This window comes from Cnephaeus nilssonii (genome assembly GCF_951640355.1).
Source record: "Cnephaeus nilssonii genome assembly, chromosome: 3".
Lineage (NCBI taxonomy): Eukaryota > Metazoa > Chordata > Mammalia > Chiroptera > Vespertilionidae > Cnephaeus > Cnephaeus nilssonii.
In genome coordinates, this window is record NC_137074.1 from 41,827,184 (window position 1) to 41,853,733 (window position 26,550).

General features: G+C 43.4%; 1 protein-coding gene across 4 annotated transcripts in view; it reads right to left on the reverse strand.

The window, feature by feature from the left end:
* ABCC5 (ATP binding cassette subfamily C member 5) overlaps positions 1-26,194 on the reverse strand; it is a 93,894-nt gene extending 67,700 nt beyond the window's left edge. For 3 of the 4 annotated variants that reach the window (XM_079765220.1, XM_079765222.1, XM_079765223.1), the window contains exons 1-2: positions 26,038-26,194; positions 23,187-23,362 (exon numbers count right to left, since the gene is read on the reverse strand). In XM_079765220.1, coding sequence (XP_079621346.1) covers positions 23,187-23,309 — 123 coding nt within the window. In that variant the 5' untranslated portion in view covers positions 23,310-23,362; positions 26,038-26,194. Of the gene's footprint in view, positions 1-23,186; positions 23,363-24,414; positions 24,691-26,037 lie in introns of those variants that run through there. The other variant, XM_079765221.1, reaches the window with a different exon arrangement.
* Between the last annotated feature and the right edge of the window lie 356 nt (positions 26,195-26,550).

Genomic DNA, 26,550 nt, shown 5'->3' on the forward strand with positions numbered 1-26,550 from the left:
AAGATTTTACAATTTCATCTTTGAAAATGTCTTTTCACACAGATAAGTACTGCCAAATACTGAAAAGCAACCCATGAGTATATGACTTTAATTGAGCATATTAACCTCTTAGAAGGCATTATAGAATTCTATTAGATCTTTCTCTTGACATTTGCTTTTATCATGACACTAGCAGCCTGGTGCATGAATTCGTACACATTGAAAGTGAATTAATTAGAAGAAATATTTTAATATTGCTATTTGCCCTTTCTCTATAATAGAAGTGTCAGAGATGAAAGAAAATTAGTAAAATGTATATGAAAATAATATATGAATTTATTAATAAATAAACAACATGATATAACAACAACAAAGACATGATATAAAAACAAAAATATGAAATAAAAACAACATTGATACAATGACTGATAAATTGATTAAACTTATTCTAATATCTCCCTGTATACATTAAGAGTAAAAACACTGCCCTAACTGGTTTGGCTCAGTGGATAGAGCGTCGGCCTGTGAACTGAGGGGTCCTGGGTTTGATTCCGGTCAAGGGCATGTACCTTGATTGTGGACATATCCCCAGTAGGAGGTGTGCAGGAGGCAGCTGATCGATGTTTCTCTCTCATCGATGTTTCTAACTCTCTATCCCTCTCCCTTCCTCTCTGTAAAAAAAAAATCAATAAAATAAATTTTTAAAAAAAGAGTAAAAACACTTTCAGAGTGCTTGATTAATTTCCCTTGTGATGAAGTATTTACAACTTTAACGTCACACACTCTTTGAACTCGAGAGAAAACAACATATAACTGACCATGTCCGAAAACGGGTTCAGGTAGGAATATTCCTACTCTGTCTATAGAGTTTATTCTTGTGATTTATTAATAGTCATCGCAAATGCTGGCATCATGGGAAACTGTCTTCGAATTAATTTAAATGGGAGGCCAATGTCACACAGGAACAAATTAATTTTTAAATAAGAACAACCACTCCTTCCGTAGATCCTATTAATACTTTAGCTTCGATTATGTTAGGTCGTAATCTTTTGATAATAAATCTAGTACCATTACAAAGACCCCATTTACTATTAAGATTTCTCAGTAGCATGATGATTGCACGGCATTCCAAAAGGAGTAACGCTATTAAGAAATTTGATGGGGATAGAAACCAAGATGGCGGCATAGGTAAACACCTGAACTTGCTGCCTCACACAACCACTTCAAAACTACAACTAAAAGACAAAACGGACATCATCCAGAACCACAGGAAGGCTCGCCGAGTGGAAATTCTACAACTAGAAGGGAAGAGAAAAGCACACTGAGACTCAGAGGAGGTGTGGAAGTAAAGTGCGGAGGTACGGAGGCATGCGCGGAAGGGCTGGCAACTGAGGATGCGGTTGTCTTTTTCAATCGGGAGGGAGACACAAGCTCCCAAACACTCTGAACTCCAGTTCTGGGTGAGACTCTGGGGACCAGACTCATACAGGGAGAAACTGGACTGTCTGGCATCGGGCCGGAACACGAGGGTGGCTTTTTCTCAGAGGTGCTTGCAGCGATTACCGCAGGGGCCTCTTAGGGCAGGGCTGAAGGTCAGCCATTGCTGTTTGCTCCACCCTGTTGATTCCCGGAGATCCCGCCCCACCCAATTTACAACTCCACCCCAGCTGTGTGCAGAGGCTTTTGCATATGAATGGCCTGGTCCTTTGCAATCTAAAATTACCTAACAAACTGCAGCTGGGTCAGAGAGCCCCAGAACTTCCAAAAAAAGGCCCAAGGCTCCACAGCAGCTTGCACTGCTTCACAGCTGGGCCTCATCTGGACACCTCCAAACCCCAAACAGAAGAAAAATCTGCAGATCTCTCCATAGCTCCTGCTGGGTGGCCTCAGGCAGAGGCTAAATTTGCACCTCCTTGGAGATCCAAGAGCCAGTGTACCCAGTGGTCAGAGTGGGACCATCCAGATTACAACTCCTCAGATCCATAAGGGACACACTTAGGGGGCAGACTCAGTGAGCACCAAAGCCCCACTGAAGCAAGTCCTGCCCCATAAGGGTGTCTCCAACACAGCAGTTCTCCTATTGTAGACACAACTGATCCTCACAGCCAGTTGGCCTGGAGGTCAATTCCTCCCAGTGATACCAACAACAATCAAGGCTTAACTACAACAAGACTGTGCACACAGTCCACAAAGAGGTGCAACAAGAGTGTCCACCTCAGGTAATTGGGGAGGCTGAGTCACTGGGCCCTACAGGACATCTAGCACACAAAGCCACTCTATCAACACAGGGAAGCAGCCAAAATGCGGAGACAAAGAAACAGGTCACAAATGACAGAAATGGAGGAAAGCAAACTACTGGATATAGAGTTCAAAACCACGGTTATAAGGTTTTTCAAGAATTTTCTAGAAACCGCCGATAAATTTAGTGAGTCCCTCGAGGATATGAAAAAGAACCAACTAGAAATTAAGCATACACTGTCTGAAATAAAGAATAATATACAGAGATCCAACAGCAGACTAGAGGATCGCAAGAATCAAGTCAAAGATTTGAAATACGAAGAAGCAAAAAACACCCAACTGGAAAAGCAAAAAGAAAAAAGAATCCAAAAATATAAAGATAGTGTAAGAAGCCTCTGGGACTACTTCAAGCGTACCAACATCTGAATTATGGGGGTGCCAGAAGAAAAGAGAGAGCAAGATATTGAAAACCTATTTGAAGAAATAATGACAGAAAACTTCCCCTACCTGGTGAAAGAAATAGACTTACAAGTCCAGGAAGCACAGAGAACCCCGAACAAAAGGAATCCAAAGAGGACCACACCAAGACACATCATAATTAAAATGCCAAGAGCAAAAGACAAAGAGAGAATATTAAAAGCAGCAAGAGAAAAACAGTTAGTTACCTACAAGGGAGCACCCATACGAATGTCAGCTGATTTCTTAACAGAAACTATGCAGGCCAGAAGGGAGTGGCAAGAAATATTCAAAGTGATGAATAGCAAGAACCTACAACCAAGATTATTCTACCCAGTAAAGCTATCATTCAGAATTGAATGTCAGATAAAGAGCTTCACAGATAAGAAAAAGCTAAAGGAGTTCATCACTGCCAAACCAGTATTGTATGAAATGCTGAAGGGTATTCTGTAAGAAGAGGAAGGAGAAGAAAAAGGTAAAGATAAAAATTATGAACAACAAATACATATCTATTGGCAAGTGAATCTAAAAATCAAGTAAATAAAAAATCTGATGAACAGAATAAACTGGTGAATATAATAGAATCAGGGGCATAGAAAGGGAGTGGATTGATAATTCTCGGGGGGAAGGGGGTGTGGGGGGTGCGGGAAAAGACTGGACAAAAATCATACACCTATGGATGAGGATAGTGGGGGGTAAGGGCAGAGGGTGGGATGGTAACTGGGTGGAGGGGAGCTATGGGGGGAAAAAAGAGGAACAAGTGTAATAATCTGAACAATAAAGATTTTTTTTTTTAAAAGAAATTCGATGGGAAAATTTTCCTTTTCGGCATCATCCATTGAATCGATGGAATCATCACTCAAATATGTGTGAAAATCTCCATCGAGTATATCCAAATTTTCTTCATTTAATTTTTGAACATGCTCACTTTTTGAACAAAAAAATCACACATTTAGATATATTTTTAATATTATCTATAGATATACCATTTCCAAAGGTAGCTTTAATAACAGATTGTTACAAATCATTTCACAGGGGGATTTCAATATCCATTCCTAAATGAAAACTGCTATCAAGTTTGCCATCTCCAAGTTTTACTAACCATTTGCTATAAGCAGAATCCTCTGATCTCATATTTGTTTTAAGAGACAACTTTTCTGAAACATCCCCAAACACTACAGTACTTTAAACTTGTTTGTACTATGGCTGATCGCATAGCATGAAGCACAACACTGAGATATTGTCGAAAATCCCCTCCGAGAAGGAGAACTTTCCCACCAAATGCAACATTCAAATTCATAATTTCTTAGTAAACTGTCTATGGCGTTTATAGCATGACTGGATGCCATGGTGCATTCATCAATAATGAAAAGTTGGGCCTTTTTAATGTTTTAGCAACTTCACTCTTTATATTGAGTCTAGAAATTGAAGTTTCATTTAATGGAATTGGTCATTTATATTGGGAATGAAAGGTTCTTCCACTGAGAAGTAAATTTGCAGCAATTCCTGTAGATGCTGTGGGTAAAACTGTACCACCATGACCTCTAATATAATGTTTTAAAACTTTATAAAGATATGTTTTTCTACTACCACTTAGACCATCCAAGAAAAAGCATTTGGGGTGTACAGTTTGATCTTCAATGGCTGAAGTTATAGTCTGAAAGGCTGCCAACTGTTCATCATTCAGAGAATTTATCAAAACCTCTGCCTACTGTCACTCGTACAATTCATCACATGTATTTGTATTCGTTAATAAAGGATAGTCTGGAATTTTGAAGTGTGAACATTTCATTCCATGCAATGTGAATACCTCTTGAATTTCATTAAGGGCATGCATTTCACAGTTCATACAGGCACCTTCTCTTCGGTGTAATTTCCAACAAAAATCTTCAATAAAATGAGATTTATTCTCATCCCATAATTTGTCTGCATCAGAAGGACATCCAAACACGCATATACACTGAGTGGACAGATTATTATGCTCTCTGAACGCATAATAATCTGGCCACTCAGTGTATGTATGTATGTGTATATATACACACACACACATATATTAGAGGCCCAGTGCATGAATTCGTGCATGGGTGGGTCCAGCCAGCCTGCCAGGGGGAGGGGACATGGGCGGTTGGCTGGCCTGCCTGCTGGTCGAGCTCCTGGTCGAGGGGACAATTTGCATATTAGCCTTTTATTATATAGGATATATACTGAGTGGCCAGATTATTATACGTTCAGAGATCATAATAATCTGGCCACTCAGTGTATATTGCCATAGTTGTTTGGGCATATTAAGGATGATCACATCATCAATCATATCTTTCCAGACAGTGTCGTTGATTAAAAATCCTGATGTTTAGCAGCTTCATGAAATGTATCATAAATTACACCTCCTACAGTTCGCAGATCAGCAAAACTTATTGCACCTTTTACATGCAGAAGCAAAAGTCTAAGGTAATATCATCTGGTTCTTTAAAGCTCACAGTGAACAGCCTACCTAATACTTTATTCCCACCCTTTTGGCATTTTCTCCACGAGAATTATTAAACACATAATGTTGTGGAATCTCCCAATAATAATAATTATGCACGTCGGAATCTTCTCTATTCAATAAGAACCAAGCCATCAAAGTCGAGTTATGCCTTTTAGTCCTATCTATACTTTGGCAAAATCATTGGTATGAAAATACAAATTCTGATCATTTGGCAAATTAATAGCTAATCTTGTGTGATTGCATGAGATTGGTCATGCATTTGCATTGCAAAAAGTCTCCAAACAGCCTCAGGAGCGCTCACATACCTGGAGTCAATGAAGTCCTGTACTTCGTCATGATTGATATTTTTTTCAGAAATTTGAATATTTGCACAATCGTGCCCTTTATAGATGTATTTAAATAAATATTTGACACTTTTAACTGATGCACAGATTTCAACATTTATATGACAGTTATATTTAAGGCACAAATATGGGTTATAAGGGACAATCCAAGTGTTATCAACAACTTTATTTCCAATAGACATGGTGCTACCAGATCTTCGTTTGTATTTGGGATATCCATCAATATTTCCAATAGTTGCATTTGGAAATTCTTTCGGATATCCCTTTGAACATTTTCCATACATGGACTACGTGGATTTTGTATTCCACATGGTCCATGTACCATATTTGATTTTACAATCTGAAAAAGTTGAGGACACTGGTCTATATCCGGAATTTCTGCCTTAACTATACAGTCAATGTCATCTTCCGTTTGTAATTTGGATTCACTATTTAATATCAATAATATATGAGCATGAGGCAGTCTGTGTTTCTGAAATTCAATGACATGAATTTTAGCTATTACTTTGCCAAATAAATCGAATTTACGTATACCATTTGGTCTTCAGACATATTCTGTCACCGATGCTGGCCAGGAGGAATTGGGCTCCCTCCTCCTTCCTGTCAGGGTCCCTGGCGGGCCGATGGGCGGTGGTGGGGGGGCGGCCAGGGAGAGGGACCTCGGGGGGCCGCTTTGCGGTCAGGGACACGGGCACCCGAGGAGGAAGGAGGTGGGGAGGGCACAGGGCACCGGGAGGAAGAGCCGGTTCCTGGGCCAGCCCATCGTGGCTGGCGTCTGCTGGCAACTCTGCTGGCGACCTGGAGACACACATGTGGCCCGCACTCAAGTCCCTGTGTCCAGAGGGAAGGGCACTTGCTCCCAACGCCCCATCTGACAAACGCCGTGGTTGAACCGGAATGTAAAAGTAGGAAGGCCAGTGCGGCCGAGCTGAATAAACCTCTGCGGGAGGCCACCAGTGGGTGATGGGGGGGGGGGGGGGGGGCGGCAGCACCTGGTCACCTCTCTCTGCCCACTGGCACCTGCCTTGGCTGGCTTGGTGCCGCCTGCTTGCAGGCCCCGCCCGCCGCCAACTGGCTTTTATTATATAGGATTACATTGCAGATCAATCATTTCTAATTGAAAGGTGGGTGGAAGTTACTGAATGGCTGAATTAAATGGCTTTTTTTTATTGTGGCAAAATACATATAACATAAAATTTGCCATTTTTAAGTGTAAAATTATGTCACAAGGCAAGGGGACATCTGTCTGCGCAGATTTCTCAGGTATTTCCCCCCTAGAGACATACCAGGCACAGGTGCACATAAATCCCCTACAGATGTCACATTACTTATCTTGCTGGTGAGAGAGTGGGTGTTTAACATAAAACCGCAAGAATTAGAACATCAACTAGAGCTGGAAACAGGTGGGAGCCACACCCCCTCAGGCAGAAGCACCAATGGGAAGGACTCGGGGTCTCTGGCTACAAACGCCCCGTGGTGGCTCTGCCAGCCTGGGCATTGCAGACGGAAACCCGCCCGGGGGTCACACCTGGCCCCGGGCTCCTGTGTAGTACCTGAGCCCTCACCACCAGCTGTCTCCACAGCCTGGCTCCCAGGTGGCCTCTCCTCCCTCCTGCACTCGGTCCTGCTCTCAGATACAGTGCAGAGCCCACCTTTCCTTCACTCTGGGGCCGAAGGGCAGGCCTACGGCTCCTCTGCTCCCTCACCCTCTCTTCCTGCGGGCTGCGTGGCACTCAGCCCTGCCCTGCCCGCATCTCCTCAACTTGGCCTATCTATCAGCAATGAGTGGCTGGCCCAGCTCATCCTTCCAGAATCATCCCCACACACCCACGCCTGACTTGCAAACCAGGCCAAGATCTTGGGAGCCCAACTGCTAAGGAATCAAACCCACCAGAACACAGTGGTGTGAAAGAAACTCAGTGAACACCACTTGGATAACGCCTGGATGGCTCGAGCCCACCTCAACACACACAATGATGGCACGTGAACTCTGGAGCGGAGTTCTCCAGGCTCCAAAGCATCCAGTTTCTTTCTTTTTTTAAAGGCAATTTATCTATCTATCTATCTATCTATCTATCTATCCTCCTCACTTGAGGAAATGCTTTTGTTGATTTTATAGAGGAAGGGAGGAGAGAAACATCAACATGAGAGTGAAACATCGATTGGCTGCTTCCCACACGCACCCCAACTCCAACCAGGAATCAAATCCATAACCTGGGTATGTGCTCTGACCCGGAATCGAACCTGCCACCTTTTGGTGTACGGAACGACGCTCCAACCGGGCCCCCCGGCCGGTTTCTTGCAAGAAACCTCAGTGGCTATCTAGGAGCTGTGCTCCAACCCCAGGGCAGAGGCTCTAGTGCCTGGAGCGGGAACCCACTCTCCCGGGCCTGTCCGAAGGCAGGCCAGGGGCTCTAGATGGAGCATGAAGAGGCAGCTGGGGAAGCAGGGAGACTGAAGGGCCAGCTCCCACATGGGGCTCCCCGGCACTGAGGTTTGTGGTGAGTGAGTATATGTAAAAGATAAACAACACAAACACATTATGAGGGGGAGACTAAAGCATTTTGGTACATTCTTCCGAAAAACAAAGTACAAAAGTAAAATAAAGACTACTAATAGCCATAAAAACAAACAAAAACCCCATGAACAAAAAAGTGAACAAACTTAACAACAATGAAATCCTCTTATTGCTTAAGTTTGTTTCTTTGACTCTATATAACAATGCCATGTTCTGCCATCCCCTGGGTAGTAAGTCACTTCCTGTATTGGAGAATGCCAAATTCAAAAGCTCAGTGGTTGGGTGTCGACCTATGAACCCCTTTGATTCCCAGTCAGGACACATGCCTGGGTTGTGGGCTTGATCCCCAGTGTAGGGCGTGCAAGAGGCAGCCAATCAATGATTCTCTCTCATCATTGATGTTCCTCTCCTTCTCTCTCTCTCTCTCTCTCTCTCTCTCTCTCTCTTTCTCTCTCTCTCTCTCCCCCCTCCTTTCTCTCCCTCTCTCTTCCTCTCTAAAATTCAATTAAAAAAAAATATTTTCTAAAAAGTGCTTAGCCTGGAGATCCAAGATGGCGGCAGAGTAAGGTGGAAGTAACACTCACCTCCTCCCAGGTCCAAACTGGAATCACAGCTAAAATATAGAACAATCAACCTGAATAACCAAGTGAAGACTGAATATAAGTCTTATAACCAAGAATTTACAAAAGAAACCACATGGAGACTGGGAGGAAGGCTGAGAGGGAGAAAGGGCTGGCCCCACCCCCACATGTGGCAGCTAAGAATCCAGAGGGATATCTCAGCTGCAAAGGTCCCTATGAGGAGCGTGGGATCTCAAGTCCATGCCGGGCTCCCCAGACTAGAGTACCAGAGCCAGAAAGAAGCCCACAAACATCTGGCTGTGAAAATCAGCAAGGATTCTCAGGGAGAGACGAGTCTGCTCGAAACCCAGGCGCCCTCTTTAAGGGCCAATGCACAAAATCTCCTTTGCGGCCACTCACCCTGGGCTCCAGCAGAGGGAGGATGGATTGGAGTGGACTGGCGTTCTGTGAGGACAGATTGGGTTGTGTGGCTCCAGGGAAAGAGCTGAAGGGGCAGCTGCCAGGGTCCCTATGCTAAGTTTCTCTCCCACACACGCCATCTTACCTGAGTTGAGCACTCCCCTCCATATGGCATCAGCCCATACTCCCAACTCCCTGTCACCACCCTGCTGAGCTCACCCCCTGCGAAGGAGTCAGCTTCCTGGGTCCACAGTGTAGACTTTCTTGGAGGGCTCTTGAGGGTGAATTCAGAGGTGTCAGAGACTGAGTTGTATACAGGCTCTGGGCAGGAACCATCCCTCCCTCTGCAAGCACCTGACCCAGTGCAGCCCCCACATGGGAGATCCACCAGCCCCACTTTCCCAAATCCTAGTGGCCCCTACAGAGCAATCAGCTGGCTGTGGCCAGCTTGGGCCCTTGGTACAGACTCTCTTGAAGGTCTCTCCAGGAGGGAGAGACTGAGTTGTGTGGCTCTGAGGTGGGGCCATTTTCTCTTGCACACTCAACTGGTGCTACTGTTTCTATGCAGAGCTCTCCCTTCACAAGGCCAAATCTTGGGTGGTTTGGGCCTGATGAACTCTGCTGACTCCCTGAGACCCCACCCCACCACAAGGGCAACTTCCTTGTTTATAGCCAGATCTCATGACTATCATGTATCTGTAAAGGTAAACTGCTTCCTCGAAGATGACAATTAATTTATAACAAACTAGCATGGCATTTACTATGTGCCAGGCATTGTTTTCAATGCTTTACAGATACTAACTCACTTAATCCTCGTAACAACCCTATGAGGCAGGTACTATTATTACCCCCATCGTACAGCTGAGGACACTGAGGCACACATGTTAAATAACAGTAGGGATCTGAATCCAGGCTCCACAGCTGAGGCTCCTAATCATTACGTTATGTGCCTTTAAAAGAAAAAGATAAGCAAACAAATCATGACTGTACACAATGACCTCATATGCACCCTTCTGGACAGCCCTCCTCTCTTCCCCGGGGTGAGTATCAGATGAAAGTAAACTATGACTCTCTATCTCTGACTCTTCTAACTAATCTCATTATAAGCAAATGGTAGTTTCCAGAGTCAAAGTCACAAGTACATGACTGGAACACTAGGATGTAAATGAACTATTTTTACTTAATTACAACAATGTACTCCTGATTGTTTTTAAGCCAAAGATGAGCAGAAGGTAAAAGATAGATACATTATAGACTGGAATTTAAACATAAAATAGAAGCAAGCAAAGCATAAAACATCAGCAACTGTACAGATGTCCTCCCATGCTTGTAACTATTTGGTTAGATGCCTAATTTCTCTTCCTTTCTAGGCTTCCTAAAAAAGCTTACCTGGCCAAGCATGCCAGGAAAAAAAAGGATGCCTGTTTAAAGGTAAAAATAAATTTATCCTACCACATTAACATTTTGTAAAGTGAGTTATCAAAATTCTAAGGTTGAATGAATTAAAATAGAAATGAACCAAAGGAAAAGACTTAATTTATTCAAACTATACTATAGGAAGACAAAAATAACGTGACAGGGTAGAGAAACGTGAGTCAGAGACTATTTTGGGGACCAATAAATAGTGATTGGAGATGAATTAATTGATATCCAGGTTTCATACGTACATTAATCCATTTGGAATTAACCCCAAAAAGTTATATAAAAATGATAAAATAAATAGGACAGACAAAATTAAATGGCATATTTAATACAGATATGGAAGGGAGATCGCCTCCATTTTCCCCCAAAGCCAGAAACGATTAAAGGTAAGATGGATGAGTTTAAATATGAAGAGGAAAACTTTTTGTATAATGAAATTAACATTAAAGGAAAGGGGAATAAAGCTAAAGAAGTGACCAGGTTATATAATATATTTTGAACAGCTAGCTTTTCTGAAAAAGACATGATTTTATAGTCCATCACTCAATGAGTATTTGTTGAGGGGCTAAGGACCAGGCCCTGTTCTAGGTGCTGGGGATGCAGGAGTAAACAAACAGACCCGCACCTCAAAATCACCACCTTAATGCTGGGTACATTCTAGTATTTCTAAAAGGTCAAAATCCAGAATAACCTTCTAAATTGGTTGTCTCAAACTCTAAATTCAATGTCACCAACCAAGAAATATAAGTTAAATTTAAAAATAAAATTCTATACACCTTAATAAAAATAGAGATAAAATCTAATACGTGAAGGAGAAAGACAAACATAAAATCATCTGAACACTGCACCAATTATATACATCTAGAGGCCTGGCGCACGAAATTAGTGCACGGGGGGTGGGGAGTGTCTCTCAGCCCGGCCTGCACCCTCTCGCAATCCGGGATAGCTGGCTCCTAACTGCTCACCTGCCTGCATGCCTGATCACCCCTAACTGCTCGCCTGCCTGCCTGATCGCTCCTAACCACTCTGCCTAACTGATCTCCCCTAACTGCTTCTGCCTCAGTCCCCGCTGCTGTGGCTTCATCCAGAATGATGTCCAGAAGGTCATTTGGCTGTCCGGTCTAATTAGCATACGTGCCCATCTGGTGAGGGAAACAAGGAACATTCGATCCATGAGCAAATAAATGGCCATGCTTGCGCAAGAGACTTTCCCTGCTGTGTGCACTCACACCATCCCCGCGGCTGCGATCATTAGTGCACCCACCACACTGCGGGGCACCACTTGTCTGGTTTTTCCCATCTCATTTTCTCAGGCTGCCAGAGTGGAATGTCTGCTGACAGGGCAACCATGGGCTTCCCCCTGCATGGAGGCCTCCGCGACAAGATAGCAGGGGCCAGAAATCATTCTCCAGGCGGAACAACCCCTGCCTGACAGCAGGACAACAGCAGGGTGGCCTTCCTAAACCTGGAGACTGAGGATTCACCCAAGTTCTTACGAATGCAGAGATGGCAGGCAGCGACTGGCAACACCGAGGCGCCTCGCATCTTCCTGGGGGATTGAAGGCCGCAATACTCCTGCCTGGCACACCCCACAAAGAAAGCAGTCCCTGGGGCATGATCAGAATGGACAGGCCTCAGATCCTACAGGATATTCTCCCTCCCCTCTCCTTAATCACAAGGTCTTAACACAAACACAGAACGGGCAGCCTCTTCTTACCAACCTTTCTGGGCCAAGTCAAAGCTTTTCTGTACTGCCTCAGTCCCATAGCTGCCTTTATGACAAACCTCTTGGGAGACATCTTTTTAAGGGGAACTGTTGTACAATTTTAGATACAGGTTTCAAGAGACTCAAAATATTAAAAACTAAATTAAAAGGAAATTAAAATCTTATTTTAAATTAAAAAAGACAATGTCCTCCCAAGGACTGCTGACATCAGGCTTTCCCATCGTCCCTACCCCCAAGTTAAAGAAACTACCAAGGACATTTCCTCTCCCAATTCTCAAAACATCCTTGAGTATTTACATGATCCGGACCATCTCAAGCTCTTCCCTAAAGAACTTCCAAATAGTGGCCACTTCAATCAAGAGGGACAGCAAAATTCTCCAGCTTAGCAGCTATGAATTAACCCATGCATCTCATCGGTAACTACCTGTTCACTCCTTATGCTATAGTGCCTCGTGCTGAGGATCAGCTATTAATATGCCAGTGACTATAACTGCACAACATCACCATAGTAAAACAGGTGTTTTCCCACAGTTCATAATCTGGTATTACTCTATAATCAGCAGAAATTTGAGGGCTTTTAGTTGTTTTATTTATTTTTTATTTTTATTTTTTAAATATATTTTATTGATTTTTTACAGAGAGGAAGAGAGAGGGATAGAGAGCTAGAAACATCGATGAAAGAGAAACATCGACCAGCTGCCTCCTGCACACCCCTTAATGGGGATGTGCCCGCAACCAAGGTACATGCCCTTGACCGGAATCGAACCTGGGACCTTTCAGTCCGCAGGCCAACGCTCTATCCACTGAGCCAAACCGGTTTCGGCTAGTTGTTTTATAAATACGCTAACTTCCAAGGAACTTATTCAAAGTTCCTATTACACTGGTGTGCGAGATTAACTTTGTTATTACAATGATAAGGTTTCAAAAGATTACACTGAACCTGAGTCACAGGGGGAAAAACCTTACAGGGAACACTTGGAGCCCCATTGGTTGAGAGGAAGAGACTTTATCCCAAGGGATCTAGGGCAGAGGTTCTCGGTGCTGGCTACACAACAGAATAACCAGGGGAGCTTTAAAGCAACACTGAAGCCCGACTCCAACCCAGAGACTGGTTTAATTGGTCTGGGATAGGGTCCTGCATCGGTATTTTTTCAAACGACTTTAATATGCAGCCTGGGCTGAGAACCACAGATTTAGATAGATGAATACTGGTCTTTTGCATTTGACAAAAATCCCTTAAGTCTAGGCTTTGGCTTAAAAAAAATAAATTTATAAATAAAACTCTCTTCAGTGCCATGTGTATGCTCATGTTAAATGCTTAGTATAAGACATCAGTGGTTCCATCATGTGACTCCGGGACTGCAGAGCAGGCTGGAACTGCTGACAATGGTGAGAAGCAAACACAAAGGTGAAGATTTGAGCAGTTTGGCTATTCTTCCACTTAGTTTTCTTAGTCATGAAAACTAAGTGATTGCTAAACACCATGTCTGCTTTGGTAAACAGAAGTTTTCATCTGATATACACAGTTAGGTTGATTCTTTGAACAGCTAATTTAAAAAATAATCTTATAATTTAAACATATATAACATCTACTTATCTAAATAGGCTAACTCCCTAAAAGGGGGGTGGAAAACAAAGGGAGAGAAAAGCTTAATTTTGCTAATTAGTGAGCTTCAGTGTGGCAAATTAACATTAGTCTGCAGATTTTTTGGTGTTTTTTTTTTTTTGTTAATCCTCACCCAAGGATATTTTTCCTTTGACTTTTAGAGAGAGTGGAAAGGAGAGGGAGAGAGAGAGAGAAACATCAATGTGAGAGAGACACATTGATTGGTTGCCTCCTGCATGCATGACCAGGGCCGGGGAACCTGCGACCAAGGTACATGTAGTGACCGGAATCGAACCCAGGACCCTTCAGTCCACAGGCCAACCCTCTATATACTGAGCCAAACCGGCTAGGGCTGCAATTCTTTTTTAATTGATTTTTAGAGAGGGAGGAGGGAAGAAAGAAAGAGACATTGATCAGTTGCCTCTCCCTGCTATCGGGGATGAAACCACCACCTAGGTATGTGCCCTGACCGGAAATCGAACCTGAGACCTTCCAGTGCTCGGCATAACGCTCCAACTGAGCCACACCGGCCAGGGCACACATTAGTCTGTAATTTTTATATTAACAGATTCAACGGTTGCAAAACCTTCTGCAGGCTGGTTTCCTGTTCTGGCACTGACCTTTTATTTTTGATTAAGAGAGAGGGAATGAATGCTGAGGCATTAAAGAAAAATTCGCAGAAGGCTACCTAAAAGCAGAACCAAGATTTCATTGAAAAAGTTTTCATTAACCATTTGTAACTTCCAAGTTATCTATCTTAACAAAATAAAGACTGAGGTATTTAAAACTGCTTAAGAAATAGGAAGCTTGAGCATCTACCCATGTACCAGAAGGTCAAGGTTCAATTCCCGGTCAGGTTACATGCTGGGTTGTGGGCTCAATCCCCAGTGAGGGGAGTATGCAGGAGGCAGGCGATCAATGATTCTTCTTAAAAAAAAAAAAAAAAAAAGTATTTTTATTGATTACAGAGAGGAAGGGAGAGGGAGAGAGATAGAAACATCAATGACGAGAGAGAATCATTAATCAACCACTTCCTGCATGCCCACAGTGGGGATCAAGCCCACAACCTGGGCACGTGTCCTGACCAGGAACCGTGACCTCCTGGTTCACAGGTCAATGCTCAACCACTGAGCAACACTGGCCAGGCCCGATCAATGATTCTCATCATTAATGTTTCTATCCCCTTCTTCCTCTCCCTTCCTGTCTCTTGAAACAAAACATATTTAAAAACAAAACAAAACAAAAAAGAAACAGGAAGCTAGTTCTAATACTTTTCTTCCTTTTTAACAGAAGCTCTTTTAACTGCTCACGCCAACAGGCTATATTTATTCCCCTTAGGCAGCATTTCCTAGCAAAGCAGCAGCAGCCCTGCTGCAGATGGCGTAAAAGAGCTCATGATCAAGGCCACCTCAGGAGACCCATGCGCTGCAGGTTCAGTCACCACCCAGCAAAGCCACTTGGGCGCTGCACCAATAGCAGCACTGTTGTCATCTCTACCAGAGAGCTCTGGCCTGCTATTGGAGACCAACACCTGGCACCAGGCCCGATACCCGTATCATACACACTGAGCTCTATGAAGCTTTATGGATGTAGAGGGTGAGAGGGGGCCGCAGAGAGCAGGTGTTCTTACTCATCCTGTCACTGGTTGAGAAAATGTGCTGAGTCACTGAGTACCAATCAAGAGTAAAATAATGCAGAGACTGCAAATACTAATCTCCTTCACCCTGCCCTCCTCCTTCCTAACAGCAAGAAGACTCAGGTGATATTCTTAACTCTGAAAGCACTAGGGCATGGACAAATCCACACACCCTTCGTCCCTTAAGAAAAGCTTTCAGAGTCAAACTCTCAAAAATGTAAGGCACTAGACAAAACTACTTCATAACAATAATTGTCTCTGGGTAGAGGGGGTAAGGGTGATTTCTAGGATATAACTTCAAAATATTTCAACTCACTAATTATGAAAACTCCCACCAAGGTTAAAGGGTCAGCCCAACACAAAACTAAAGGAAATACTAGATGAAGGTCACTGGGCTTTGTGAATACTTGCTTTCTCATCTTCCTAGAGGCAGAAGAGTCTAACATGGTAGAAAGAAAATTCCACCAATGGAACACTTTTGAGCGAAGGGAAAAAAAGAGAGCAGTCATAAGGGCACATGAACTTGGGTTGACTTCTGCTTGTTTTCCATTCTTCCTCCTTTTCTAGGTTAGACATATTAATGAAAAACTAGCATGAGGCTGGCATTATTTCAATAAACGTGAAGATTTAAGTCATTAAGTCACCCTAAACTCTGGTCTGGGAGCAGTAAGAAAACAACTATATAATAAAAAGGTTTATAAAGCATTAAATAGCTTTGTCTTGCTTTTGCTTAAATTTTATTTTATTTTATTTTTGCTTAAATTTTAATTTAAAGCAACTAAAATCCAAATTCCCTGGCCTATTACTGAAGAACACACACACCATCTGAAACTCACCAACCTATCCCTCTACATCTATGACTTCACACTTTATGCTCAAAGCCAACAGGGTCCTAGTTGGCCCTGTCCACAACTCTTTCTTCTGCCAGGCATGCTCTTCCTTTCTCCAAATTCTACCCATTCCTCAAATCTCCAATCAAATGTTACCTCCTCCTGAAGTCTTCCCTGACCTCAAAGACTGAAACACTCTCTTCTTCATATTAATATCCGTAGCATCTAAATTACAGTCATCTATGTACATGCTTCTGAGTTTAAGCTTCTATTGGAGGACAGGCAAGCCCAGCATCAATTTATCTTTATCTGCATCAGACCACTTCATTCCGTGCTGTGCATGTATCTTGGAGAGTGCTCAAATGTTCATTGAATTAAGAAAACAAATATCACATCTTAAAATAAACAAATAAACAAACCAGGGCTCATGGAGTTATGTGATCTACATATGCATATATATGAGTGCAATCATAGAAAAGAAGCTATGCCTGAACCATGCCTCAGACACAGAAACAGTGTTAAGGAGTGGTGTAGACATAAATCTTCACGTTTATTGAAATAATGCCAGCCACGTTAGTACTTAGGCCCAAAGAACTAACAGCAACAGACGGCGCCCCTGTTAGCACTTCAGGATTAAAGCATGTCTGCTAAGCATGGGATTGTGTGTGGCCACAGCATTAACTTAATAGTCCTAAACAAAAGTAGGTGTTCCCTGTCTTTAGGGTGACTAACATTATTTTTACCTTCATTATCTCTAAGCAGATGTGATACAAATATTTGAAGATGTGACTGATTAGAGCAATTTTCCCCAAGAATATTTCAAAGGAAAGATTTGGCCACAATATTAAGAAATGGGCAAACTGTGCACTCTGCAACTTTGCTTACAGAGTAAAAAAAAAATCACCGGCCTGTTTAAAATCAGAATCTGTTCCTTGATGCTTTGCTTCTGACTTCTGTTTAACACAGTTTCAGGTCAACTGGGCCTATCAAAGGCTAATGGTGGTGAGTAAAACCTTGTTTTTCAATTAAGAGCCACAGATGTATTCTGATCTTTTGTTCCTTGGAGTAGTTTTTTTCTTTCTGAGGGACAGTAACTATACCTGGCAACTGGAACGTCTGGTCCCAGATTTTATATTAACAACTAATATAGAAATGATGGTTATGATTATATGACATGAAATTTTAATCTCTTATCCAATTACCAGCTTACATTTTAAAAAAACGATATGTTTTACATAGCCATTCTGCTTCCCAACTACTTAAAAGTATCCATTTTTTATATCATCTCTGCACCAAAAATCTTTTGTCATCCTTTTGGTTCCATCTATCAGCAAACTGTGAACATAGCAGACAAATTCAAGATCTATAAATCTTGAGAAATTCTGGTTTTTGACAGGTTAAATGCAAGAGCATTCTAGGTGGCATGTAAACTTGTGAAAGCATTTGATATGTATTCACTTTAGTGTGTATAAAAATATTGATTGCATAAACCTTTGATTTGATTGCTTAGGTCAAGGCTAAGCAAAAAGAAAAAAAAAACAACTAACGAAAAATATTTTAAGTAATGAAAGTTCAGCGGGTACAAGGATATGATAAAAACTAAAAAACAAACAAAAAAACCCACAGGATTCAAATTTCAAAGTTTTAGAAAGATAAAAGGATAATAAAAATGAAATTCATAGACTCCTGAAATTTTATAAAAGTCATATTAGCCTTCCTGTTTCTTTAACATGTTAAGCGCCCAGCCTGTTTTGTCTTCCAGACGGAAAGTATAGTGTCAGTCAGTCACCGACTGATGTGTTAAGATACGGCTCAATCACATGAAGTAAACTTGTCTGATGCCTAACTTTGATTTGGGGACAAAAGGTACAACAGTGACTCTATTTCCAGTTCTCCACTTACAAAGAAAAAGCTTACTGCTGCCACCGCACATCCCAATGTCAATGCTTCTCTACCCAATTGGGAGAGACCTGTCCCCAGAAATTTCACAGGACCACACCCCAGCTTCCCAGGTTCGACCTCTTCCTGCTCAACAAGCCATATTTGGACAAGCCTGCACACTCGCAAGGCTTAATCTACATCAGGGGTGGGGAACATCACCAAATATTTGACCCAATATAGCAGGCTAATTTTTAAAAAATATTTTTATTCATTTCAGAAAGGAAAGGAGAGAGAGATAGAAACATCAATGATTAGAGAGAATCATTGATTGGCCGCCTCCCACATGCCCCCTACTGGGGGTTGAGCCTGCAACCTGGGTATGTGCTCTGACCAGAATCAAACCATGACTCCCTGGTTCATAGGTCGATGCTCAATCACTGAGCTACACTGGCTGGGCAGCAGGTTAATTTTTAAGTTGATAGTTTTATATGGCCAGCAAATCCTACCTAATAATAGAGTAATATGCAAATTGACCGTACCTTCGCTACACCCACCAGCCACGCCCACCAGCCACGCCCACCAGGAAACCATTGCAGGGACGCTCCGCCGAACCCCAGCGTCCCTGCTAAGGATCCAGGAGCCGACCCCCAGTGGTTTCCCGCCAGCGGGGAGCCTGCATGGATTGCAGGAAACCACTGGGGGTCGGCTCCTACGATCCTTAGCAGGGAGGCTGGGTGCAGCGGAGTCCAAGGCTGCCGCCCGGGGCCAAGCCCCGACCCTGAAAGAAGGCAGAAGGCGGTGGCCACAGCCAAGGCCTGGGTCCCTGGTGCCGGCAGCCAGGTGAATGAAGGTCTATTGCACGAATCTTCGTGCAAACGGGCTGCTCGTGTTATAAATATCCAAATGGTGCTTGGCAGAGAAAAGGTTCCCCACCCCTGATCTACACGGATGCACTAATGACTAAGTTTGTTTCCTGTTCTCCTCTTGCCCTGCTCTATGTATCTACTGATCATTTTACCTGGATGCACTTCAAATTCAACATGCTTAAAAGCAAACTCATTCTTACCAGCAAACCTAGGCACCCCAATGTGTCCCTCCCCTTCCAGGGATGCCCCTAAATTTCTCTCACCTCCTCCACCTCATTATTACGCTGCAGACAGACCCAGGGCCTCTCTCACGTGGGCTAGCACAAGAGCCTCCCGACTGCTCTCTGTGTTTTCTCTCTCTCCTTGTACAGGTATTTTTTCCTTAACTGCCTCAAAACTAATCTTCCTAAGACAAAATCAAGTCTTCAAAATCCCTTATCAGCTCAACCTCATTAGTCATTAGGTCACACATATTAAGACTACAGTGAGATAGCAGACATACCTATCCGAATGGCTAAAATAAAGATTATTGGGGGGATCAGCTGGAAGAAGGTAAACGGGATAAATGGTGACAGAAAGAGACTAGACTTTGGATGGCGGGTATACAATGCAATGTGCAAATGATGTATTGTAGAATTGTGCTTATATAATTTTATTAACCAATGTAACCCATGTAAATGCAATTAAAAAAATAAAGATGATAACACCAAATATTGGCAGGAATGCAGAGAAACTGGATGCATACATTATTGGTGGGAATGTAAAATTGTACAGCTACTATGAAAAAGGGTATTGATGTTTCTTATGAAACTAAGCATGTACTTATCATATGACCCAGCAATCGCATTCCTGCGCATTCCAGAGAAATGAAGCTTATCCACACAAAATCCTACATACAAATATTCAAAGCAGCTGTATTTGTAATAGTAAAAAATTAGAAGTAATTCTAATGTCCTTCAACAGGTAAATGGTTAAACAAACTATGGTTTATCTATAACATGGAATACTGCTCACAATTAAAAGGGAAGAAATATTGAAACACAACAAATTAGATGGATGTCAAGGGACAAACGCTGAATGAAAAAAAGCCAATCTCTAAGATTCCATACTATAGATTCCATTTATATACAACTAGAAGCCCGGTGCACGAAATTCGTGCACGGCAGGGGGTTGTCCCTCATCTCAGCCTGTACCCTCTCCAAACTGGGACTCCTGGTGGGATCGGGCCTAAACGGGCAGTCGGACATCCCTCTCACAATCCAGGACTGCTGACTCCCAACTGTTTGCCTGCCTGCCTTCCTAATTGCCCCTAACTGCTTCTGCCTGCCAGCCTGATCACCCCCTAACCACTCTACTGCCAGCCTGGTTGATGCTTAACTGCTCCCCTGCCAGCCTGTTTGCCCCCAACTTCCCTCCTCTGCCAGCCTGGTCACCCCTAACTGCCCTCTCCTGCAGGGTTGATCACCTCCAACTGCCCTCCCTTGCAGGCCGGGTGCCTCCCAACTGCCCTCTCCTGCTGGCCATCTTGTGGTGGCCATCTTGTGTCCACATGGGGGCAGGATCTTTGGCCACATGGGGGCAGCTATATTGTGTGTTACAGTGATGATCAATCTGTATATTACTCTTTTATTAGATAGGATAGAGGCCTGGTGTACGGATGGGGGCCAGCTGGTTTGCCCTGAAGGGTGTCACAGATAAGGGTGGGGGTTCCCTTGGGGTGTGGGGTGGCCTGAGTGAGAGGCCTGTGGTGGTTTGCAGGCCGGCCACGCCCCCTGGCAACCCAAGGGGAGGCCCTGGTATCTGGAATTTATTTTCCTTCTACAATTGAAACTTTGTAGCCTGGAGCGGAGCCAAGCCTGGGGCTCCGGCAGCCATTTCTGTGGCAGTTAATTCACCTTCTACAATTGAAACTTTGTAGCCTTAAGCGGGTGAGCCCGGCCAGGGTGTGCGGAAAGCTTTGCTTCCCCTGTTGCCGCCGGCAACCCTGGCCTGCTCTCTCAAGCTCCATTCTGCCGCCATTTGTTTGAATTTGTTTACTTTCTATAATTGAAACTTTGTAGCTTGAGTGGAGGCTTAGGCCTGCAACGGCTATGGAAAGCTTGGCTTACTCTGTTACCTAGGAAACCTTGCTCTCTGTGGCTGTAGCCATCTTGGATTGGGGTTAATTTGCATACTCGCCCTGATTGGCTGGTGGGTGTGGCTTTGCTGGTGGGTGTGGCTTATGTAGCGGAGTGATGGTTAATTTGCATATTACCATTTTATTAGAGAGGATACTTAAAATGACAAATAGAGATGGAGAACAGAATCATGGTTGCCAGAGCTTAGGGCAGAGGGTAGGGAGATGGCTGTGGTTATAAAAGGGTAGCATGGGATGGAGGTGTTTTGTATCTTGACTGTGGTAGAGGTTCATACAAATCTATACATGTGAAAAAACTGCACAGAATACACACACATAAATGAATGAATGTAAAATTGGTGAAGTCTTAATCAGGTGGATGGACTGTATTAATGTCAATCAATCTCCTATTGTGATATTCTACTATAGTTACTCAAGAAGTTACCATTGGGGGAAGCTGGATAAAGTGCATAAGGATCTATCTATATTATTTTTTACAACAGCACGTGGCTCTACAGTTATCTCAAAATAGAAAGTTAAAAGATGAAAAAACCCTCCTCAATAACAACTAATAGTTCCCCAATACCCCCAGTAAAGCATGGCATGCAGAATTTCCCTTACACATCCTACAATCGAGACAACTAGTTCTAAGAGCTAACATCTATTGAGCACAGGCTATGTGGCAGGCACCATTCTAAGCATTTTTATGTATTATCTCATTTAATCTTCAATTATCCCACAAGTTCAGTTCTACCATCAATGCTATTTTAAGAAACTTTTTAAAAAGATTTTTAAAAACTGATTTTTAGAGAGAGAGAGAAACATCGATGTGAGAGCGAAACATCAATCAGCACACCCCTTACCAGGGATCAAGCCCACAACTCAGGCATGTGCCCTGACCGGGAATCAAACTGGCAACCTTTCCATATATAGGGCGAAGCCCAATCAACTGAGCCACACTGGCCAGGGCCTGTGAATGCTATTTTATTCATAAACCACTAAGGCACAGATGATATACTGGCAAGTAGCTTGATAGCATCACCACCTAATCATCTTTCAAAGCCCTGCTCCAATGTTACCTTTGTGACTTCTTCTAGATTAAAGTGCTATACTAACAGTGTCAAAAACTCAGAAGATATTAATAAATGTTTAATTAACAAGGTCTAGACAAAAGGACACAAAGAAGTTATAAAGCTGACACTTTAAGGATTTGACACTGATTACACTGAATCTCTGCTTCTCCAAAGTTAAGTTTAAATGGGAAAGCATTGTATAGATTATAGTGGGGACAGAAAACACCCATTAGTGAGAAAATGTTAATAAGACAGCCAAAGAGGGACAGCTAATGCTAGGCTGATGAAACTCCAGTGTCAGCTGCAAAGCCCACATCTTTCTCAAGTTTTCACAAAACATATACATGAACACAAATACATGACTTCTTAAACCCAGTCATCCCCACGTCCCCTTTTCGTGACTTTTGCAAGTCACGAAAAGGCATGATCTCTTTTCTTAGAAAAAAGACATTTTCTCCTGTTTAAGATGTATATTCATTACTTCCTTTAGGAGAAACTAGATTACATGTTTTTACTTGAAAAGCTTACTGATTATCCTACAACAATCTAGAATTGTCCCAAGTACTGTCTAAATTCTGAATGAGTCTCTCCAACGGAGTCACTTTAAACACAGACAACAGAAGCAGAGGGGAAGAAAATAACTTTAAGCCCATGAATGAAGCTTAATGGTCCAGATTTCCTCTGCTCCGTTCCCCCTCCCCTCCCATAAGTTGTCTTCCCTTAAGCAAAGCCTTTGCAGAAGGCACCAAAGGTGAGCATAAGTGGCAGAGAGAAGGCAAAGGGAGAAATAGATGGAAGGCTGAGAGCCAACCTCTCCTCTTTCGTAAGTAACCATAACTTCTTTTTTTTTAATGAGTTTATCTGTGCCAAACTGACATGCCAGGGAACAAGATCTCAAATGCTCCCCATAAATTCTTAACAGTGATCTAAAGCCAATAAAATAAAAGAAACTATGCATTACATGAAAAAAGGTGTGGCCTAGTATAACAAGCAGCTAAGACAAGGAACTCAGAAAGGAAATACTGACCAGCCCAGCTCTCTTGTATTTGGAGTCCTCTTCGTCCTGTCTGGAAGTACTGGTTCTCTGGCTCACATTTCTGTAACCAGGACTAGGGATGATACACTCTTTTCCTATGTCGATGTCCTTCATCTTTTCTGATTGGAGACGCCAGGGCTCTGACTCCTGGTTTCACTTGAGAATTTCTGAAATTAAAAATTCACCAAGAACAGATATTTCCTAAATTGTGCTTTATAATATGCAAAAATGCCTTAAAATAGGAAAAAGGGCATAAGCACTGAGATTTTCTACCCCTATATCTATAAAAAATATTTAAAATCTTTTTCAAGTACCACTCATATTTTCAAGAAAAAAAAAAAATCAATGTAATAGGATCAAGAATGATCTCCTCCGACTGCTAAGGAAAACAAAAAAGAAAAACAGACACACTGGTAAAGAGACACCCAACTTCTTCCCCTAGGTTCAAACCCAAGTATTTATAGGTCTTTAAAAAAAAAAAAAAGACTTTCTGGAAACAATTTAAGTTTGTTCTAAGGATTATAAACTTCACAATTTAAAAATGGATATTATTCCTCCTACTAAGTTTTACTAAATGAAAACTTACAAAACACTTATTCTACCAATGATCTATCCCATCTTTGCATTTTTATAATTAGATAGTGAAGAAGCTGATATTACTTTAAAGTACCATGGAGTTACATAGCTAACATACAAAAACAATATGCCTTCACTTTAAAAACAAATTCCCCTTGGGATATGAAAGTGTTCTAAAATTAGACAGTAGTGATGCACAATTCTGTGACTATACTAACAAAACACTTTAAGAGGCTGGTTTAAAAATAATAGTACATTTCAACAAAGCTATTATTCAAAAACAATAACCAAGACAAACTTCCCACCCTGCCCTATGAAGGCTTACCTAGTATGACCTGAAACTGTTCTAATTCTAATCAATATCCTGTATCAACTTTCGTTACTTTTGAAAAAATAAAACACATACACACCTCTCTGAAACATTTCCCCCACTCTATGATGGTTCAAACCTTCCTAGATACAAGCTGAGAAAACCCCATTCAGACCAGCCTCACTAGAAATTAAAGAAGTGCAGCCATGTTGCCTTTTAAATTCCATAAACTCTTGCTAGCAATCACTGCAACTTCAAAGTACTACTCTGCAGACCAAATTCTGACAGCTACAATTCATTTTTTAAGGTATCAGAAAAAAGGAGAACACTTACTAATCCTCTAAATACGAAGGACGGAATTTCCTCCACAGATCAGTGCTTCCAGCACAAAGAAAGCTTGACTTCTTGCCTTTCAGAAGTCTGATTCAAGTACTCTGAGTTGATACTACTTAGTTCCTTATCTTAAAAAAATAAAATAAAGTCACCTTGTCCAATGACAAATTGCATGATAAGCAATCACGTCACTGAGACCTCATTAAGCCTAAACTATAAACAGACCTGGCACCTGCCAGTGTCTGGATGCAGAGAGTAGTAATCCTCCTTGTTACAAGGGTCACAAAAGTCCAACCTTCCACTCCAAAGGTTCCGGAGCCTAGCTAATTTATGGAAGCTGAAAAGATTAGTCATACTTTGGAAAAAGGCAGGAGGAGGGGAGGGAGGAGGCCAAAGGAACTCATTTATATGATCAAATGCCGTGTCAAGAGGAACACGAAGACCACCTCAGCTGTAGAAGAACTCACAATAACCAAAGTTTCTTTCAATCACTTTATTTCAATTTATTCTACATATGAAGGACGTGGGGAGCAGTTTCCATCACCTCTAACACTCTTGCTTTTGCATCAAGACTCTCCTTCCAGTGATACAAGTGTACAATGAAACAGATGACCCTGCCTGGGGATGGGGTGGGGCTTGCACAGGATTAAGAACTTCAATGAGCCAGACTGGTGTTCCCAAATTGCCTTCATAACTTAGGTTTCCAACATCTCAGGAAATCTGGTTCCAGGTGCTGAAACTGCATGAGAGAACCCGACCTGAGGCTACAAGGATTCCTATTTACCACCCTCTTCCAACCCACTTGTTGTGTTCCCAACCTTCTGCACCTTTCACTTACGCTGGACCCCAGTATAACCTACCCATCTCCTCCATCAAAACCTGAAACTTTGCCAACCGTTGCCGTGCCTCCTGCCACCCCACGTCTGTGCAGAAACCAAAGGGGCCCTGTCTAATAAATACAAAGCATCATGCAGCTCTGTGTGGTGGGAGTGGAAAGGGCACTGATGAAATCAAGAGATCTGGGTTCCATCCTGGGCTCTGCCCAGGGTTTGCTGTGCGTGCTTAAGTCACGAACCTCATTTGCCCATTTGCAAAAACAAACAAACAAACAAACAAAAAACGAGAGGGTGGCTTCTCAGGTCGCTGGCGGCTCAGAGTGTCCGGTGTGCGGCTTGAGCCGGGGTGTCCCAGGCCGTCCGCCCCACAACTTGAGGGTGGGGTCTTCTCTCTGGCCAGCTTCGTCTGGGATGCCCTGGACCCTAGGGCGTTCCCATGTCCAGTAGCGGCCTGGCGAGCCGATAGCGACCCACACCCACGGGCTGCGGGCGCAGCAACCCCTGGCGGCCGCAGCCGGGAATGTAAGCCAGCACTCTGGACCGCTCATCCCACCCTACACGCCTTCCCCCCAGGCCCGCACCTCACCACGTGCCCCGAGGGGTCGCGTCCCAAGGAGGGGGCGGCGGGAGACCTGAGGAAGGCCAGGCCCCGTTTCTCAGGTGTCGGGCTTCTCCCGAACTGCCCGTCTCCGGGTCACAGCCCGCCGGCCCCAGAGGAAACACAGGGGAGTGAGCCCAGTGACAACCGAGGGAGAAGGAAGGGGGGGCGGCGGCGGCCACTACTTACCTGTGCCCCAGGTCCCAGACCGCCGCGCCGACCACTCGACCATGCTCCCGAGCTTCAGCTCCGGGACAAAACAACCGTTTATATCGGCATTGGCCGCCGGACTGCGCAGGCGTGCTGCACAAAGAATCCCCAAGACCGAAGGGAATTGTAGTCCGCCTTCCTAGGAGCCCGGGGCTGGGCACGCGGCGAAGGACTCAATTTCCCAGAAGCCCTGCAGTCGCCCTGGGGGAGGTGCAGGGTGCTTTTCAACCGGGCTCCTAGCTCTGCACCATCTCCCCCCCAGCTCTCCCGCGACCAGGTCTGCAGTCCTCTCTGAAGCCGGGTGCCCTGTGGGCGGCGGGGAGGGTGGGCCGGAGCCTGTGTGGCACGGCAGCCCAGTGTCTGTAGGCAGGTGATCCCGACCGTGTGCGGCCGTGTATGTGAAAGGGCAGAGCAGGACAGCACAAAATGTACTGTACCCTCCATCCTGTGAAACCATGTATATGACTCCTTTTTCTTAGAAAACTGCAAGAA